The sequence below is a fragment of the Lytechinus pictus genome, chromosome 17 (genome assembly GCF_037042905.1).
Source record: "Lytechinus pictus isolate F3 Inbred chromosome 17, Lp3.0, whole genome shotgun sequence".
Taxonomy (NCBI): domain Eukaryota; kingdom Metazoa; phylum Echinodermata; class Echinoidea; order Temnopleuroida; family Toxopneustidae; genus Lytechinus; species Lytechinus pictus.
The window spans coordinates 15,924,694-15,944,722 of NC_087261.1; the positions used below are offsets into that span (position 1 = coordinate 15,924,694).

Here is a 20,029-nt window from a genome sequence, read left to right on the forward strand (position 1 = left end):
TATGAAATTTGATCGAGATCTTCTCACCAGTCGATAACGTAGCAGACGTGTTATTATGACATATTTATCCGCGTGTGACGCGGCTCTTGCCAAAAAACACAGTCGGTTGCGGAATTGCTTTGTGCCGACCGGCCGCCCGCTCCGGCGCAGCTAGCTGTCGAGCTACCGTACTGTTCTTGTTGTCTTCAACCATAGAGATGTATACTAATTACTATATATCTTTCTGTCTTCAACTCACTTCCGAATTGCGTTTGTATGTGTGACGGTGACCCCTAGCGTAATTAAATATAGAAAACAACTCAGAAGGCCGAGAAAGAATACTATACGTTTGGTTCAAGATTGTTCTGTGGAATGAGCTATGAGTGGAAATGATCCAGAGGATATAAAAGTGGAGTCAAAGACAAAAGAAAAGAAGAAAAAACGCCAGGGGATCGCTGCACGGCCATGAACTAAGTCGACATACCAGACCATAACAGTACACTCAATGCCTGGGTGTTGTGTGTACTAGTATTATGCGTTCAGCGCGCGCTGAGCTAGCCGCCGGAATTACTTTCCAGCTACTCACTTGATTGAACATCGTGATAAAATAAATGAGAAATAGTGAAAATATCATTCAATAACTCACTGTTTGCTATCTTACATCATGATTGAAGAGTTCATGGTGGTTATTCATACTGTTTTTTATACAGGGAAAGTAAAGATTTGTACATATCAGTCCTATTTGTTTGATTTGAGTTGCTTTGAAAAAAAATTGTAAAATATCTTTCTCTCTCTGCATAGCATTTCTGTATGACATTCAGGCACCTCTTATACTAAATTCCCCCCGGTGACGTCACACTCCGAGTGACTTTTCTGTACACTCGTCTCTCGGGCTCTGACAGGTGGCTAATTTCATAGACTTTCAAAGCAAAATATCGAGAAGGCAGAGGATTATTGTGACATGCTATGTGTTTGAACAACTTATATATACTATATATTGTATGTAGAACCTATATTTATGGAAACTCACCCCCTTCTTAATTCAACTTTAAAGTCGCTCTTAACTTACGAACAGCTTTATGAAACACCAACCGGATCACACAACTTTTTTTGTGTTGTAATAGGATACTTACCGAACACGGATCCTGCGTGTTTAGGCGCTATATCTTGGGCATTGGGAGGTATACTGCTATTGGTAAGGGATTGCGCCATTACAGCTATGACCATGAGAGCCAGTGACGCATGATAACTATCTGTAAGTCCCACGCTTAGCAATGAAAATGCCATTCCGAACATACTCAATGTCTGAAATAAAACAATATGTATAATGGGGAATTCAAACAAGCATAACTAGTGGGTATCGCCAATATAACAGGAAATACCAACACAATTTGAATTTATGTAATGGAGAATTAAAAAATAGTAATGTGGATGATCATCATAACAGATCATAATGAATTTAATGAGTTTAAAGAATCAAATAATTAGCACTGATAATGACAACAATGATATACTACTAACATTATTATTACTATATTTTACAATTTTTATACTATCGGTACTACTATCATATCTGAACGATTATCAATTTCAATATTATCACGATTACTGTCATAATTTCTAAATGTATTTCAAGCACATCAAAATTGATACTTATTCAAATTCATTCTCTAATTTTTATTCAAACATTTATACAAGTCAAAATGCAAAAAGTTGCTTATTATCATGGATCAGATAGAATATTTCGAAAAGTAAATTGTACTGAAAACAACAATGATACCATTTGAAATAGATTGTGTCATTTCTGGATAAAAGTCCATTTAAGGACGTTCCACAGTTATGTTTGTGCGCATTATGATCTGCGCATAGTTTGCACTCTGCGCGCTGACGTCACAATGGATGAACAGGTGGTTAATTAGCTGCGGGTATGAGCTGATTTTTCTCATCTTCTGCACTTTAACTGCAGATCCGATGCGTTATTTCATGAAGATAAAAAATGGAATTATTCCATGGACCATTCAAAAAAATATTCTCTACAATTTCAAAATACTTTACTCTGCAGGGCTGCCAAGAATCACGAATATTACCCCGAGTTTGAATAAATGGTAGAGTGGTTTTGATTTTTTCTTCACATAGATACTAAGCATTCGGCGCATTTTTGGTGTTTTAAAAAGCACATTTGCTCTGATAAAAATGCTGATAGTTTAAAAACAAGCACATGAACCCCTATTTTTTAATGTTTGTACCTATAAGGTATACCTTCCTCTACAACTCTGCAAATTTTGGTGAAAATGACATGGATTTTGAATAAAGTGCAGCATTTATTGTACGTTTGTAGTTTGTTACTGAAATTTTACATTTTTTAGATTGGGATTTTGTTATCTTTTACGCCATTTTTAAGAACTGACAGTGCTGTTAAACTTAAATTTGCAAACAAATAGCACTATAAATAGATTCTCCATTCTAACGATACAATTATTAACTCTCTTGCGAAATTTGATGACTTTTTCATGTATTTTGACTGAGTAATAGAGGTTTAAACTCATTGTAGTAATCTTGGGCGGTCTAAAAATGCCAAATTCTTTTGAATGCGCAATTCTTAAAAACGTCAATTTGGGTGAACTTTGAAGCTCTATAGCAAAAAATCAAGCACATGGACCTATGTTAATTTTTGCATATTTCGAATATTAAGGTTCTAAAGTATCTATGTGCAAAGTTTGGTGAAAATGACATGGATTTCACTTTAACTGTGGAACGTCCTTAAAAACTCCTTTTAAAATGCAAAATTGACAACTTTCTAACTGAAATCTTGCAATTTTGCTTCTTCTTAATTCATGTTTATAGCCACAGTTGATTTATTTTTAGACTAAAGTATATGTAAAACAAAAATGTGTTGCCAATGTGAAGAGAGAAAGCAGATTGATTCATATCTGAAAAGAGTTATTTACTTAGGTTGGGGAAACGGACTTACATGCATGATTTTCCTTGAGATGCCTACAGGCACTTTATGGGCAATGAGAGCATCTCCAAGACATCCACCTGCTACTGATGCGGGTATAGCCGCTAACCATGGAAGAACGTTATATACCCAGCCCTGCAAGGAAATAATAAACAATATGACATAATGAAAATGAAAAATGAAAATGAAAATCCGAATTTTATTGCTTGAAATAGAACTCTGTAAATGTGACATAGAAATACTCCCAAAATTCATTTTGCCCAATTCAATGGTAGCCGAGCAGCCACTGTGCAACGCCAGATCAAGGTTGCTCTATCCCTTAAATCATTGAACGCCAAAGAGGGTAGCAGCAAATCCCATCTTTTAACCTCTTTTGGCCTGACATCGTGGGTAATATTTCGTGGTTATCAGGTAAATGGTGAGACCAAACCAAGCTATTCAAAATTTAGTGTTCAAATTTTGAAAATATTCATCAACTGGGATTGAATCTTCCTCAAGCCACGATTAATTGTAGTTGTTAGCGAGTCCTCTCCTAGGCAATGTGGTAATGCCCAAAGAGCTTACTTTCAGGCTATAACTTACCTCAGTTACATTGTTGAGCTAGTGTTATATAGTCAATATTACATGCTCAACTGAGAAATACAACAGCCAATGTGAACAACTTTTATGCACAATCGATAGCCCGTAGTTTCTAAAGAAGTTTCAGTTGTACCATGGAACAAAACCATGGACTATGCAGATCACTGAACATAATTATGCTCATTTCATCACGTACATGTACACCAAAAAGGTCCAATTATATATGTGCACTTTTGGCAAAGGGCACCTAATTGAAGTGAGATAATACAAGAAATCTGCAGAGTCAATGGGTGATTTCAAGCCCGGTGTTGGCCTTGGTGTTGGTGTTGAAATTTTGATTGCTTCCCCTGGCTCCAAAACTTATTCAGAGTTTGTAAAACTGATCCAGATCACATTATTGACATCTCAACAACTAGTGAGTGACGTTTCGGGACCATCTTCATTTTTATGTTTGCCGTTATAATCGTGTAAAAATTGACTTAACACCAGCACCAAAAGGTCAACACTGAACTTGAAATCACCCAATGGTTTGTTAGCCAATCATAATTTATAATATTAAATGGCTCATATTCACTATGGGAAGTTAGTTCTCTGTACATACAGATGGCAAAAGGTTTGAGTGTTAATCAAGGTGGAGGAAATAAAGTGCAAAAGTGAATTATAGAATAGTAAATCTGGCCAGAACACTATTGGAGCATTGCAAATTTGCAATCGATTGCACATCAATTACAGGTCCCAAATCCATCGCAAGTCTTGCAATTAATCACAAATTTGCACTCAATTGATTGTCTACTTTTTGAAACAAGAAATTCAAATTGATTTGCTGTTGTTGAAATTAATTCATCAATTGCAAATATGCATGAGAAATTTGTAATTGATTGCAATTGCAAATATTTTCTTGCAACGCACCATTAGATTTCATGCAATCATGAAGGTAGCGACTATGAATTACTAGCTTTATAGCAAGGTATTGATAGAGCGACTAAGGCTATGTCACAATGAGCAATGCACCATCTTTCCACTCAACGATATTTGTGAAAACATGAAAACAAGGATCAACACAAAAGGTAGTTTTAAGAAATCTATTGAACAACCAGGGACCCCAAAACAACGCTTAGAAATCATTGAAAAACTTTTTTTTTAACGATTGATTGCATTAACTACAATGTACATTTAATCATGAAATTCAAGCATATGATTAATCACTAACCTTTGTTTTACAGGACAGAGATTTATATCAATTCTTGCAAAAAAATGGTGAAATGTTGGAATCCCTGTCTGCTTTATTGGTATTATTTGGATTCCCACTTCAAGAGTCAACTTATTTTTGCATTAAACTTTTAGTGTTATAAGTGCAATTCTCGCTGTCAAAAAATATTTCGGTGAAGAAATAAAGTATTGTACCAAACAGTTCACTGAAATCAAATTTTGTCAGTTTTAAATTGCAAAGACCAGATATTCAGTATCTAGATAGACCTTAAAACTAAGCCCAGATATTAACTCTACTAAACAAGAATGTATTCCAAACTTCTATAGGATACTTGCTTTCATTGAAATTCTTCAACAGTCAAAACAAAGGTAATTTAGAAAAATTAATTTCATTATTTCTCTATTCAACTCCATTGTTCATCTCATTGTTCAAACTGTTAAAATGACATGCTCTGTAGTGGTTATTTGAATGGTAGTCGAGTGTTTTCATTCCTATCAAGTGCAGGGATTAGAAATAAATGACTAATGAACATTGTAACCCAATGCCTTGTTGAAGGATTCATGAAGATTACCTTAGACTCTGGGAAGACATCTTTGAAATACGTAGGCATCCAAGAGATTAAGAGCCACATCGAAAAATTGAGAGCATTGTGACTGACAAGGACACCCCTGCATGCAGTATGGGGGGGGGGGGCAGGAGGGGTGCGCGAGAGAGGAAGGAGGGGTGCATGGGAGGGGAGTGAGAGGTGGATGACAAATGGATGAGAGGGGAAGGAGAGGTGCATGAGAGAGGAGGGAGGGTGCATGACAGGGGATGGAGAGGTGGATGACAAATGGATGAGAGGGGAAGGAGAGGTGCATGAGAGAGGAAGGAGGGGTGCATGACAGGGAATGGAGAGGTGGATGACAAATGGATGAGAGGGGAAGGAGAGGTGCATGAGAGAGGAAGGAGGGGTGCATGAGAGGGGAGTGAGAGGTGCATGAGAGGGATATCAGATGTGTATGAGAAGGGAGGGAGGGAGGGGTGCAGCCAACGAGAGCAAAGAGGGGTGTACCAGAGTAATGTATAGGGGGGCATGTCAGGTGCATAAGAGGGGAGGGTGGGGTGGAACCAAGGAGAGCAAAGGGGGTGTACCAGAGTAAGGTATAGGGGGACAGGACAGGAGCATAAGAGGGGAGGGTGGGGGCGCAGCCAAGGAGAGCAAAGGAGGTGTACCAGATTGACAAATCAATTACATGTAGTTCACGAAATATGGAAACCAAATAAAAAAGAATAATAAGAATTATGGACAATAGGAAATAATTAACAGGAAAATGAAGAGAAATGCATGCACGGGAGAATCATGAGAAGAAAAAAAATCATAATTGATTCATTTGGGTGGAAGAGAGTGAGAGAATCAAATGATTAGAGCACAAGGGGTAGAAGTAGGGGTAGGGATAGAGGGAGATGGAATAAAAATATTACATGGATTTGCAGCAAATAAGAAACAAGTTGGTGAAGAGAACAGTGCATGATGGGATTAGTGGTAGGATTGTCGAGAGACGTATGGGAGTGGGGAAGAAGCAAAACAGAAAACAAACTCACTTCAAATTCACTTACAAACAGGTATTGTTTTTTATAACAAATAATGCATCATTAGATTTTATTATAAAGGGAGAACAAGGCTCTGGTAGAGAACAATCGCCATGAATGAATCCTGGATATTTAATTGAAAGAGATTTAGGATTAAGGTTAGGATTTTAATAAGGTTCTGTGTTTAAAGTTTGCTTCAGCATGCATATTTCTTCATAGGTTTACATCCAGACATCATAGCACAAGTAAATTGATTGGATTATTCAGTTTTGGCTGTGTTCACTACCAAGCCTTGTGCTCACCTACACAAACCCACCTTGGACTCTGGATAAACTTCTTTAAAGAATGTTGGCATCCAATTTATTATAATAAAGTATGAAAATATGACGCACAAGTGACTAATGGCCAATGCCCTGAGAAAGGAAAGGAGAGAATGAATGAAAATAAACGAAAAACTTTGCTTCCTTTTTTTTTCTACTTCATTTCCCATCACTCTGGTCCAGGCCGGTTTCATAATAAGAAGTCATAAAAAAGTCTTATTTAACAAATATGTAATTAAAATGGACCTCTTGTAGTCATAATTCAACAAAATCCGCACAAAAGTTCTTGAACATATTTTTCTGAATGGTTTGATAGTAAATTTATCATTTAAGGAGGGGGGGGGGGGTCATATTTAAAGACCTTATTATTTCAAGCCAACAGGTAATCAATATATTTATCTAATTTTCTGAAATTAGACAAACCCATGAGGGATTGTATAGCTATTATTTCATGTCTGTGGCTTACTGGTAGAAATGACTTTGGTTTAATAACTAAGGAAACAAACTTTGATAGTCGTAGACCAGTGAAACTGGATGACGAAGATCACAGGCTCAATCTAGCTAATTATGTAAATTGCGTCATTTAATGAATCTTGTTATTCCCTTACAGTTACCATGTACATGTAGTAACAGTCTGAGGCCAGAGTTTCTCAACCAATTGTGAACCCCTCCCGGTCTGCTATGCAAACTCGCCTCTCCAGTTAAGTGGTCCGAATGGTATGAATACGCAGCCTACGATGACTTGTGCACTGATTGTATACTGAAATTGAAAGAGCAAGTCATATGCCTGCAGACTACCCCCCCCCCCCCTTGAATTGGTATGATGCAATAGGTTGTGTAGTTGAATTGCATAGCCTATATTACTACAATCTCTTCTCAATCAATCATAAACCAAACGTATGCCTACTGGGTTAGGTGTTCTACCACTTGAGACCGAAAATAGAACAAAGCAGGGTTCCGTTTCAGAAAGACTAGTTTATAATAACAAATGCGCAATTTCTACAACAAATTTAACATCAGCCAATCAGATTGAAGGATTTTCAGTAGCTTTTAACTGCTATTGAAATTTTTTCATTATAAAAAGTTTTATGAAACATAGGCCCAGAACTGACTCACCAAAAAGGTTTCTTAGTAAGAAGCTTCATGATAGGCAGGCTTTTCTTTTCTTCATCCTCCTTCCTCGTTCCTGCTCGACCATTTTGGAATGAGAAGAATGTTTTTCTCCTCTGTTTCCTCGAGAATGATTGGATGACAGTTGCTACGACGATAGAGATGATACCAAAGAAATAGAAGACGTAATGCCAGTTGGAATGATCCATTATAATTGAACCTATTGCACCGGTGAGGAGTGTACTGTGTTGGAAAACAAAAGAAAGAAAGCTACAACTACAGCTGAATCTCTTGAAGCCACATAAATCTGTTCATAAAGTACAGAGATACATGTAACATTTCTTGACTTGAACAAAATTATGTATCAGATTTCATTTACTTTTAACCATCTACATGTACTTCTCTGATTAAAAAAAAAAAAAAAAAAAACACTACATAAGATAATATACAACTACAGTTAAATCTCTTTAAGGCCACTGACATGTATTCATATAGTACAAAGATTTACATTTCATGACTTAAAAGAAAAAATATATGTGTGTCTGATCTCATTCAAACTTTTAACTACCTACTTCTCTGATTAAACAAACAATTAAATTCCTGTTGTTTAACTTGGATTCCCCCTTTAATAAGGTTTTTCCAAGCTCTTCATCTGATGGCTATTTGGGCCATTCTTGGTCATGTGTGTGACCAAAATTGCAACAAATCTTCATTTGAATTAGTTGTAAATATAACAATTGTAAGAGATTTAAAATCAAAGCTTATACAACATTAACATGTTTAGTCAGCTATCGTTTGGAGATACTTTTTGCTGTCTCCAATATGCAGGTTCAAGGTCAGAGGTCAACAGAAGTGGGTTACGTGTGTGACTTCACACAGCATGATTTTGAAAGTTTAATTTCATTTTGAATTTCCTGTGAATTACAAAATAAAATTAAACTTTCAAAATCATTATAATTATTTATAAGTCTCTCAAATTTTGAGATTCATAATAAAAGTCATGATTTGTCACAACTTCTATCACACACATGACCAAGAATGGCCAATTTGTGTAATTCCTTCTCAATTTCCTTCAAAAAGCAATAAAAATTTGGGAGATTTTATCTGAAAAAAAACCTACTTGGTTCCATGACATCTGCTCTGGCGCCAATTTGCTCCGCTCTAAATTCCACACACTAATCGAACGACCAGCTTCAACCCTGGGTTTAACACTACACACTACCCTAAACCTAACATAAAACCCTATTGCAACCCTAACACTACATGTACATCTTAAAGGGGTACTCCGGGCTGAAAATATTTATATCTAAAATAATAGAGTAAGATTTACAGAGCAAACTGCTGAACATTTCATCAGAATCGGATAACAAATTTGAATTTTAAAGTTCAGCAATATTTTGTGAAATTAGTTATATGCATGTCATCATGAATATTCATTAGATTGACTGATGATGTCACGTCCCCACCTTCTAATTTCTTATGTTATTACATGAAATCATAATTGTTTCATTTTTTCATATATGTAAGAATAATGTGTCTCCTTTACAATGAAATAAGTTGCAGCAATGAATATCTGATGCACTAAATCAGTTGTCAATCCATTAACCTAATTTCATATAATAAAATACGAAAAACAAGTGGGGATATGATATCATCAAGTTGCTCATTGAATATTCATGAAGACATGCCTCCAACTGATTCACCGGAATAATGCAAATCTTTAAAATGCCATAACTTTGTTATTCCTAGTCCGATTTGATCAAATTTTCAGTGTTTTGTTTGTCTGATTTTTCTTTATCTGTTTAAATCAAATTATTCTCAGCCTGGAGCATCCCTGATGAAATTAAACCCAAAGCAATTGTCGCGTCACCACCTACTTACCCTAAAGAACTAGCTGCAAACACACATGACATGACATACGCCCTCTTATCGGCTGCCACCTTTTGACTAAGTAAACTAGTCAGTGACGGATAATGAACGCCTGAAACATAAACACACATAGCATGGTAAAAGTAGCCTTCTGACAAAGTAAAGTAGTCAGCGATGGATAATGAACACTTGAAACATAAATACACATAGCAGGATAAAAGTAACATTTTGACTAAGTAAACTAGTCAGTCATGGGTAGGGACCTCCTGAAACAAAAACACACATACATGTAGCATAGCTCTTGCCACTGACGACAATAAAGCTCGGTGACAACTGTCCAGATTGTATTCATTTATTGCACGTTGAATTAAATAAATGATAACACAAAGATAACCTATACAAAGAGTAAAGTCTAGAGATGACTATGAAGTAGAAAATATAATCAGTTAAACTTAAGTTATTAAGTTGGAATCTCTATTTCAAAACTCAAATATGTGAACTACAATATGTAGATCTGTCTCTCATTTGTGAACAACAAATGAGAGAGAGAGAGAGAGAAAAAAAAGAACTTATCATGACTATCATCCCAGCGTATAAAATACATGAGGGCAACTGGCAATTTTGCCCTAATGGCAGCCAAAGAGCGCCCTTTTAATTTGCAAAACGGAATGCTTTGGGGCAACCATCTTTTCTAAAGTTGACCCAAGAACTGTCACTCACAATAGTAAAAAATATCTAGAAAATCAATATTCTACATACAGCAGAATAATGAGATATGCTTTTACAGTGTAATTATTCCTTGAGCAATAAAATGAGCTTTTGAAATGAAAGAAATAGCCCAAATTCAGCAATTGGGCCTAATGTATGTGGCAAAAAAATATTCCATGAAACAAAAATCATTTCCTAACTTGATCATTATTCAAAATTGATTTATGAAATCTGTGTTTACTGACCTTGTGTAAGACCCATTAAAAATCGAAGTACGGTCATAGACATGATAGTCCCTCCTTTTGTCGTGAATAGATAAGGGATTAATGGTGTGACGATGGTGACTCCGCCCCATATAAATGCTGCTCGAATGATCACATAATCCCCTCCGATCTTATCGCTCATTACACCCCCAGGTATCTGAGCAATGGGATAGCCCCAGAAGAAGGAACCTAGGACAAGCCCCTGTGTGTAAGATAAATATCAAAGAAGAGGTAATTTTCATTATAATCAAATAATCATCAGATTATTTAGGATTTTTTTTTCAAATAAGAACACTGCGAAAAATATTGGGTAAAATTTCAACCAGCACAAGGGTAATTATGTGTCCAACCAATTTAGGGCAGTAATCTACCCAATGCGGGAAGCATATTGTCCAGTAAGGTTAAAAAAAAGCAGCAATTACTTTAGAATGGGCAAAATTTCCATCACATTGGATAAATAAAATGCCCAAGAGAAATGCCCAATGTTGGTTGGACACATGATTACCCTCATGGAGCATTTTTACCCAATTTTTTTTAGAGTGAAAGAGAGAAATAGGAAGGATGTCAAATGTTAAAATTCAATATTAATAGGTCAAAGCCATTTATTCTCAAAGGCTACATTTCTGTGGTAAAAATAAAACAGGGCATAACAAATATCCAAGGCCATCGAGAGAGGTATTGAAACCAATGCATAGGATATCCACGGCCATGGTGTTGGATTATTCTTTATAGACACCATTCTCATTATACTTTCTAAAAGTAGTTTACTGTAAACCGGTTACGGAAACCAGTTTGGAAGATCACTTTGCTAGCGTTCCCATTTGATCAGCCGAAAGTTACAGGTCTAAGTCCTGGGAAGTGCTGAACAGGGTTTGGGTGTGCATTTAAAGTTGATAAGACCAGATTAAAGCAATGTATATTTGTGGACACTTATGGAGGGTTAGAATGTTTTCCAGATATTCCATGCCCAGCAGAATCACAAAAATTTAAATCCATAATCCTCCCTCTTAAAGGACAGGTCCATCCCAACAAAAAGTTGATTCTAATAAAAAGATAAAAACACAACTCGAATAACACTGAAAATTTTATCAAAATCGGATGTAAAGTAAGAAAGTTATAATATTTTAAAGTTTCATTAATTTCACAAAACAAACACATCCTGGTCTGTATGCAAATGAGGGGACTGATGACGTCACTATTTCTTTTGTATTTTATTATCTGAAATATGAAATATTCTATTTTTGATTGATTGATTGATTGATTGAATCCATTTTATTTCATTTCAATAAAAAGATATTCCATAATATGCCAATATACAAATACATGAAAATATGAAATGAAATAAAGAGAACTTTAATAAGAAAGGCATTTAAGGCTTTGTGGGTAAAAGTTCCCTCAAATATATGTACTACATTTTACATTGCGATACAGGCATATTAGAATCTTCAATTTGTTATACCCCACCCCCACCCCTTTAAAAAACATATCAGAATAGTCTTACAAGGGTATTATGTACATCTACATGCACACCATAACACACAAAACACACTCACCCCACATGACACATCCATCAGCTTTCAGAGGAATTAGATGCCAAGTTAAAGTTAGGTATATATTAATGTAAATTGATAAATGGTAAACATTGTAATACTCAAATGTGAAGAGATAAAAGATATTTTTTCAATACCCTCTTAAAATGTAATAACGTTTTACATTTGATTACTTGGGAGGGAATTCCATATAATAGGTAAATTATGACGCACGGACTTCTGATACAGTGTATTCTGAACTTTCCACAAATGTATCAAATTTGAACTACAAGTATTATAATTATGTACATGTATTTGATAATTGAGAGAGAAATATGAAGATATAGAATTTGGAAGAAGACCCTGAGAGTACATAAAACCAATCAATGCAGTATGATATTCATAGAGATAATATATATTCAGAGTTTTCAACTTGTAAAATAGGGGGGCTGAATGAGAAAGATAATGACTGCCTGTGCAGATGCGTACACATTTCTTTTGAACTTTATGCAGAGAATCTAATTTAGTACGGCTGCTGTTACCCCAAAGTACAATACAATATGAAAGATATGGTAACATTATACAAAGTAAATAATATAGATAAAGGGAGATAAAATCTTAACCTGTACATAATACCTAAGCATTGGAAACTTTAGACAAAATATTAGTATTATCCTCATTGTGCTATATTACAATGTCTTATTCCTCCCTGAACATGTGGAGTTACCATTGTTTAACACTTTATGGTTCAGTCAAGTTGGTCCTTATTGTCAAATGTGTAAAAATTGAAATATTATATAATTCAAACAATAACAAACAAAAGAAATAGAGAGTGAGGGGACATCATCGACCCTCTCAATTGTGAACAATAAGCAAAAGTTTATAATGTCGCAACTTTCTTATTTTACATTCGATTTTGATGAAATTTTCAGCATTGTGCTTGTTTGATATTTCTCTATTGATTCAAATCAACATTTTTCTGGGGTGGACTTGACATGTCACATTTAAGAATTACTTACAGTATCAGCTTTATCCCAGCCAAATTCTTTTGATACATTCACTGCGACCAGAGGTACGATAGTCCGAGCAGAGAACAGAACTGATGTCATAACAAAGAGCAGAACTGTCCATAGTCTTCTCTCTGAGCTACAAAGAGATAATAAGAGGAACAATGGATCTCATCATTTAGCCTGAGTCGAATCGATTTTTAAATCGGTGTTTGATCGATGTCATCAAGCGCCGGTGCAGATTTTGCAAAATCGGTGCATCGAAAAAAAAAATAGATTGATACATCAGCCGGCCAAAATAAATAGTAATGTCTAACTTGACTACTACAAATATTCCCCAAAAAATGAAACCGACTGTGTAATTATGATGCCTATTCACCATTAATTTGAAGTTTATTTCGATCAGAGTTTGAGTCTTACTTGTCTGCTCGTGCTGAGATAACTCATGCACGATGAATTCATGAAATTCAGCGCCATCGATCCCGCATGCGCAGTACTGCGCTTTAATCAAACCAGAAAATTGATGCGATCAACGTAAAATAAACCTTGCTTTCATGAACAATATCAATATCATGACCATAGAACATTAATTGTAATTTTAACAATAATTTGCATATATGATAATCATTAAAATGAATTTAGAGCTTGATGTGAAACATTTGTATGGATCATATCAATTTTTAATGACGGACATCACATCAAGATCGACGTGAGTGATTGCACTTGTCTTTAAAAAATATTATCACGTCAGGATTGATACTCGAACATTGTCAATATGCAGCAACTCTTTTCAAGATTGTACTATCACCATATGATAACATTTTACATGACAAAACAGAGAAAATTATGTTTGATATTTTTTCCAATCTATTTGAAGCTCGTTTGTGCCCAACTTTGGACTCTGAATTCATGAATGGAAAATTTGTCATACGTCATCGAAAGAGCATGCACATTGTGCTTCTTTTTTCAGAGACGTCCAGAGCTGAGAGGTAGACGATGGAATAAAAATAAAAATAATGACAGTATTAATACTTCCATATGAACATAACATACTTTGCTGACATTGTCAATATTTTTAGTATGGCCATAAAATCTTATTAAATCGTAATTATTTAAGATCCAATAATAATTTATATAAATTTAGAGCTCGATCCGAGACATTCGTATTTATTTCGATCGCATGCTCTTCACTTGTGTCTAAAATAAAAAATGGAATATCATATCAGGATTAATTCTCGAACATCGTCATAACTCATATTCCACAATCTTTCCTCACAATCGGTATATCAGCATTCAATACCATCCAGAGAAAATTACGTATGATACTTATTCCCATCAATTTGGAGCTCATTTTTTATCCAACTACATCTCAGGCAAGTTACAGTGCTCTCCGCTGGTATAGCATAGTCTTGAGGACGCCATGATGATGACTTAGTATAATAATTATTTATAATCACATAATAAATTTTAGTATTTGTGAAATAATAATTTTTATCTATAAATTGTTCTTCATAACCGCATTGCTAATCGGAAGTACGTCATACATTTAAGCGGATCAAGGGTCGACGCTTTTGTATTTGCGTTGTTTACATGTGGATCGAGGGGTCTACGCGGCATCAGTTAGGTAAGAAACCTTCATTTTTTTTACATTTTTATCTAACATTTTTTTAAACCTTCCTACGCATTAGGCGTAGGAAGGTGTAAAAGTCAATAAAATTCATAAACTTTACGTGATTTTTGTCTTAAAAGATGGATATCCTAGGGAAATCCATCTGTGTTTACATGGTTCTCCTTTAGTTCTATGAGAGGCGATTCAAGACGCCAATGATGAAGTATATGTCAGGATTTTAATTAAAAAAGTCATCATCATGGCGTCCTCAAGACTAGGTTATAGCCTAGGTATAGCACTTGTTGCTGGCAAGCATGCCTGTCGTTTCGGGAGAGTGAGTGTAGGGGAGATCGGGGTTGGTTGGAACGCGGGGTAACTTGAAACATTGTTTTTATAATTTTCTTTAACGCCTGTAACTGCCCTCAATTTATTGCTATTAATATTTACAACAGTTGTCAGTAGAGGCGCACGGCCAATATTGGAGACTGTCTCCAATGTGGGAGATTATCTCCAATATCAGAGACTTTTGTAAAGAATTTGGGTATCCAATTTCAGAGACAGTAGGTATGTGACAAAAAAAATGAAAATCATCAAATATGAATAAATTTGGTATCACTTGAAAGCTCTTAAAAAGACCTTTAAAATGATACCAAGAACTTTAATTTTCATCAAGAAATTAGAAAGTTATTCCAGTTTAAGTTGCGCATATTCATCCAAATTTGTGGTCATTGTCTTAATGTAAAGTCAATGGAGTACAGAACCCTTTGTTTTTGAGTCCTATGAAGTAATTTAGGTATCAATGGAAAGGTGAGAGAATGCTCAATTGATGTATATCAATTCATCTTGTAATTTTTCTTATTATGTGTAAAATAATTTCTTCTAATTAATTCTAATTAATTATGCAAATAACACAAAATCACAATTACTCGCCTCTTTTTTTGCCAAATGAAGGTGATTATGATAGATAATTCATATAATTTAGTTGGCATCAAGACAGCATCATGTAGATAATTTCCTAAATGAATTTGTCTAAAGTATTGTTATTGTAATTTCTAATGTATTTCTTTGTTTTTCTGATATAAATTACAAGCTCTTTTTCAACTTAGTATTGTAATTTTGTATATGTGTATGTACGGGGGTCCTTTTTTACATATAAAACATTTTCTTTTGTACTTTGTATGACCAAATAAAAATATGTGTGCTTTTTTCTGATGATTTTGATTGTTTCACCAATTCCTTATGTATTCTATTGTTTCAACAATTTGTTATACATGTATAATATGTAGCTTTTGATTTGAGAGACAATGGACATGTGATTACATTTTTTTAGAAGGAATGAGCAGCTGAGTGTAAAATATGTATGTAGAATTGTATGCAATTTATTTCAAGTATCAAGAAGGACGAAAATTAAGTTTTAATATATTCTATCAGTTGTCAATGTCTTATATTTGTATACATACATTGTATTACTAAGGCCCTGTTTGAGCTCTCTTTTTAAAGAAAAATAAATAAATTCAAATTATTAGTCGAAGCCAAAAGAAAAGGAAAAGAGTGGTCTATTTCTTTCAAAACAAAACAAAAAACAACCAGGAAAAATATATAACAAAGCTCTAAACAACAACAAAACAGACATCAAAGCTCCAAACAAGCACTAAAAACAAGAGAAACAAAAGTGACACAAAAACTTGTACCAATCCCATCCCCATTTTCCGATTCAAAACACAACCCCCACCTGCGCCCCTAAAAAAAGAAAAGTGAATAAAAAAATAAATAGTAAAATTAATAATAAAGAAAACATAAATACATGACTTGACCCATCTGGAAATGAAATATTCTTTCCTCTGAGTTTTCATGTATTTTCTTACAAGAGTGAAAAAAATTACAACAAAAAAATAAACAACATCTAGTTCGTGCATTTTAATAAAAAAAAATCAACATTTAAGATATTCTCCTTTCAAAAGCAAATCCAGTCTCCTAATAATGAAATATGACCCCCCAAAAATGAAAAAATAAACAATACAATAATTTAAAAAAGAAACTTTAAAAAATATATTAAAAAAGAAACTGAAAAATTAACAATTTTTGCATTTTAATTAAAAAGTCAACATTTATGATATTCCCCTTTCAAAAGCAAATTCAGTCTCAAAATAATGAAACATGATTGAAAAGTTTCAAAATATATTTTTTTTCTACAAAAGAAAAAAAAGAAACACTATAGATTTTGCATTTTAATTTAATAAGTCAACATTAATATTCCACTTCCAAAAGAATCCAGTTTCCAAATGATAAAACATGATTGAACAATCAAAGTAAAACATGTTGACTCTATAACCTTAGGAGGAAAGAATGTTTTTGTGACAAAATGTATATATTTAAATCAATATCAGAATAACAATCTACGGTATAATGACAGACATTTTCAGAAAAAGGCACAATATTATCAAGTAAACAATTTAGATCCAGTTAAATCCAGCATGAACGACTCACTATCGACCGCTCCCGTCACCAAGCCCTCCGCATCGGGTACCGGTAGCTCGACTGCCGAAAGACGGACGGGAGCCCACCGCATCGGGCAGCTCGACTGCCGAGAGACCGGCTGTGACAAGGGTAGCTCGCTTCTCTTATATCTGGAGAGCTCAACGATAGAATCTTTTAATTTTTATTTTTTTGTTGATTTGAATATATTCTATAACAATTCAGATACATAATTGGATCGTAGTTCTACTTACCGTTAAAAAATTTCGATCATTTGCGCATCCAAAAATTTGATGAACTTTCAAGCTCCGATATCCACACTTCACAGGCGAGTATCCACATTGAAACTTATATGTACAGAAAGAGCACATTTTCAACTGTCTGTATCAAGGCACGAGATTGCATCAACTATGTGCGCATGCGCATGAAACCCCATTTTCGATGAGCCTCCCAGACAGAGGCGATGCCACTTGCAGCGAAACCCGCGCGAAAACCGTGCAGCCAAAACCAGCGCTCGCGATGCGCCCGTATTCGCACATACCTAGAGACAGTCTCCAGTTTTGGAGTCCAATTTCCTTTGTTTACATTTGCTGCAAAAGGATTAACTTGGCGGCAAATAAAAATGTGATAAGCAGATTCCTCATGAAAAATTACCCCTTTTCACCATCTACTTTAAAAATTCACCGTCTACTTTTGTTTTGATAAGGATTTTTGTTGTCAATCACACACAAAACAAATGGGCTTCTGACCTCAGTGAGACAAAATTTTGGGTGGAAAAAATCATGCTTTTGTTGGTGTTGTTTCTTTTGTCCTTTTGCAAAGTAAGTCTCCAATGTGGGAGATTGTCTCCCCTATTGGATGGAGAGTCTCCCATATTGGCCGTGCGCCTCTACTGGTTGTATTATTAATACTAATAAATTGAGGGCAGATCATGGAAAATACAAACGAACTTTGCTCTGTCATCTGCTTGTGCAACGCTTACCCTCCCAGCGCATACCGTCGCATTCGCAGTGCGTGCATCGACGGCTGGAGCAAACAAATTTGACTCGATTTTCCCCGCCTTCAAAATTTGATGCATCGATGTTCAATCGAATTAAAGCTGTCGAACAACAGTTTTCAAAATAATCGATATGACTCAGGCTTACTCAGAAAACCAATTTCATTTTAAGAGATAAAATAAAATATTTCAAAGATAAAATTACCTCAGATTCAGAATACCATTACCACCCCTGACCGCTACGTACTCCTCCCCACCCAAGCACCCGTGCCAAGACCGGCAGACAACAGGGGAGGCTCCGCTCAGCCTCAGCGGTAGCTCAGTCCGACAATCGCATTGCCAAGCTTTCAGATTACGTACGTTCGTGGACAAAAACTTACTCGTTCCATTGAGATGACTTGGAATATGGATCACTCTTCGAGTCTAGAACAATCTTCAAAGGAGGCGGAGATGCAGGGGATATCATGTTTATCTGTCATTCCTCTTCAAAACGTATTATTTCACTTTGATATTTCCAAAGGATGTTCGTTCGCAAGATCAGACTGCGACGTTATATAGTACATGCATGTTTTTATTTTGTGTACGTGTAAATCTAGCTTTGACTCAGACTCCAAATTTAATAATAATGAATGTAAAAGAAAACTAATTTCTCAGAAAATATGCTAAAGGATTGAAATACTCTCAAATATTACATTAAAATAACTATATTCCTTTATAGATGTAACCTCTTGTCTCGCATCACAAAGATAATTTGCATTTAGCAAATTACATGAATAATTAAGACGTTCGACATGTATGCAGTTCAATGACTTTCTGGATGTTATGCTGGGAAATAGGCTACCAATAGATTGAAAAAGAGCTTTTCGTCCATCGAGATCTCGCCCCGGCATGCGGCGGCATCTCGCCTAAATCCCTAAGTTCAATCGACCCTCTTTTCTTTCCATCTGAACCCTTCCACTTTATTCCTCCCATCATAGTGATCATACTCAATCTCTTTAGCTGCTTCCCTCTTAACCCCCCCCCCCCCCAGTTGGATCCACTCTGCCATTTTTAACCTCTACCACTCAGTGTTTCCTCTGTCATTACCTCTGTAATTATTTTATTTTTATTTTTGCCTCCGCCATTTTTGCCTCTTTCATTTTTACCTCTGTCATGTTTACCTCAGACATTTTTACATCTGCCATTTTGCCTCTGCCATTTTTACCTCTGTCAAGTTTACCTCTGCCATTTTTGCCTACGCCATCAACAGCACAAGTTAATTTTGCCTCTGCCGTTTTGCCTCTGCTATCATTTTTTGGCCCTGCCATTTTTGCCTCTGCAATTTTTCCTCTGCCACTATTACCTCTGACATTAATGCCTCCGCCATTTTTACCAATGCAATTTTCACCTCTGCCATTTTTGCCTCTGCCATTTTTTACCTCTGCCATCTTCACCTCTACCAAAGAGTCTTTTGCTTGGCACGATTTAATTGTCTCCATGATACTATATGCCCATTGATGAAAGAAGTATAAAAACATTAAAACAAACAAACATTATTTTTGATAAAAAAACTCTATCATGAAGAGACTACTGAGATTTTTTGCCTTATCGATGAAGAATATCCTATAAACATGATTAAAAAAAAAGAAAGAAGGAATAAAGAATAGAAGTGTATGACAAAGTCAAAAGGTAAAGAAAAGTGAGGGAAATGGGAGGAGGGGTAAATTAGCAATAAACGCAAAAATTGAGGTCAATTTATGGAAATGAAAATTTCTCATCTTGTTTCATAGTGATATATATATCTGTTCATGAATTCAAACGCTGATTATAGTCTTGCTCACTTCAGTATAATATTACAAATAAA

At 35.2% G+C, this 20,029-nt stretch overlaps 1 protein-coding gene across 2 annotated transcripts in view; it reads right to left on the minus strand.

Annotated features, from left to right (window-relative positions):
- LOC129279879 (voltage-gated purine nucleotide uniporter SLC17A9-like) overlaps nt 1-18,759 on the minus strand; it is a 28,197-nt gene extending 9,438 nt beyond the window's left edge. Inside the window, exons 1-8 of one of the 2 annotated variants that reach the window (XM_064111968.1) lie at nt 18,567-18,759; nt 13,118-13,244; nt 10,552-10,771; nt 9,611-9,710; nt 7,736-7,972; nt 5,299-5,395; nt 2,951-3,073; nt 1,113-1,284 (exon numbers count right to left, since the gene is read on the minus strand). In XM_064111968.1, coding sequence (XP_063968038.1) covers nt 1,113-1,284; nt 2,951-3,073; nt 5,299-5,395; nt 7,736-7,972; nt 9,611-9,710; nt 10,552-10,771; nt 13,118-13,244; nt 18,567-18,652 — 1,162 coding nt within the window. In that variant the 5' untranslated portion in view covers nt 18,653-18,759. Of the gene's footprint in view, nt 1-1,112; nt 1,285-2,950; nt 3,074-5,298; nt 5,396-6,615; nt 6,713-7,735; nt 7,973-9,610; nt 9,711-10,551; nt 10,772-13,117; nt 13,245-18,566 lie in introns of both variants that reach the window. The other variant, XM_064111967.1, reaches the window with a different exon arrangement.
- Nucleotides 18,760-20,029: the final 1,270 nt, after the last annotated feature.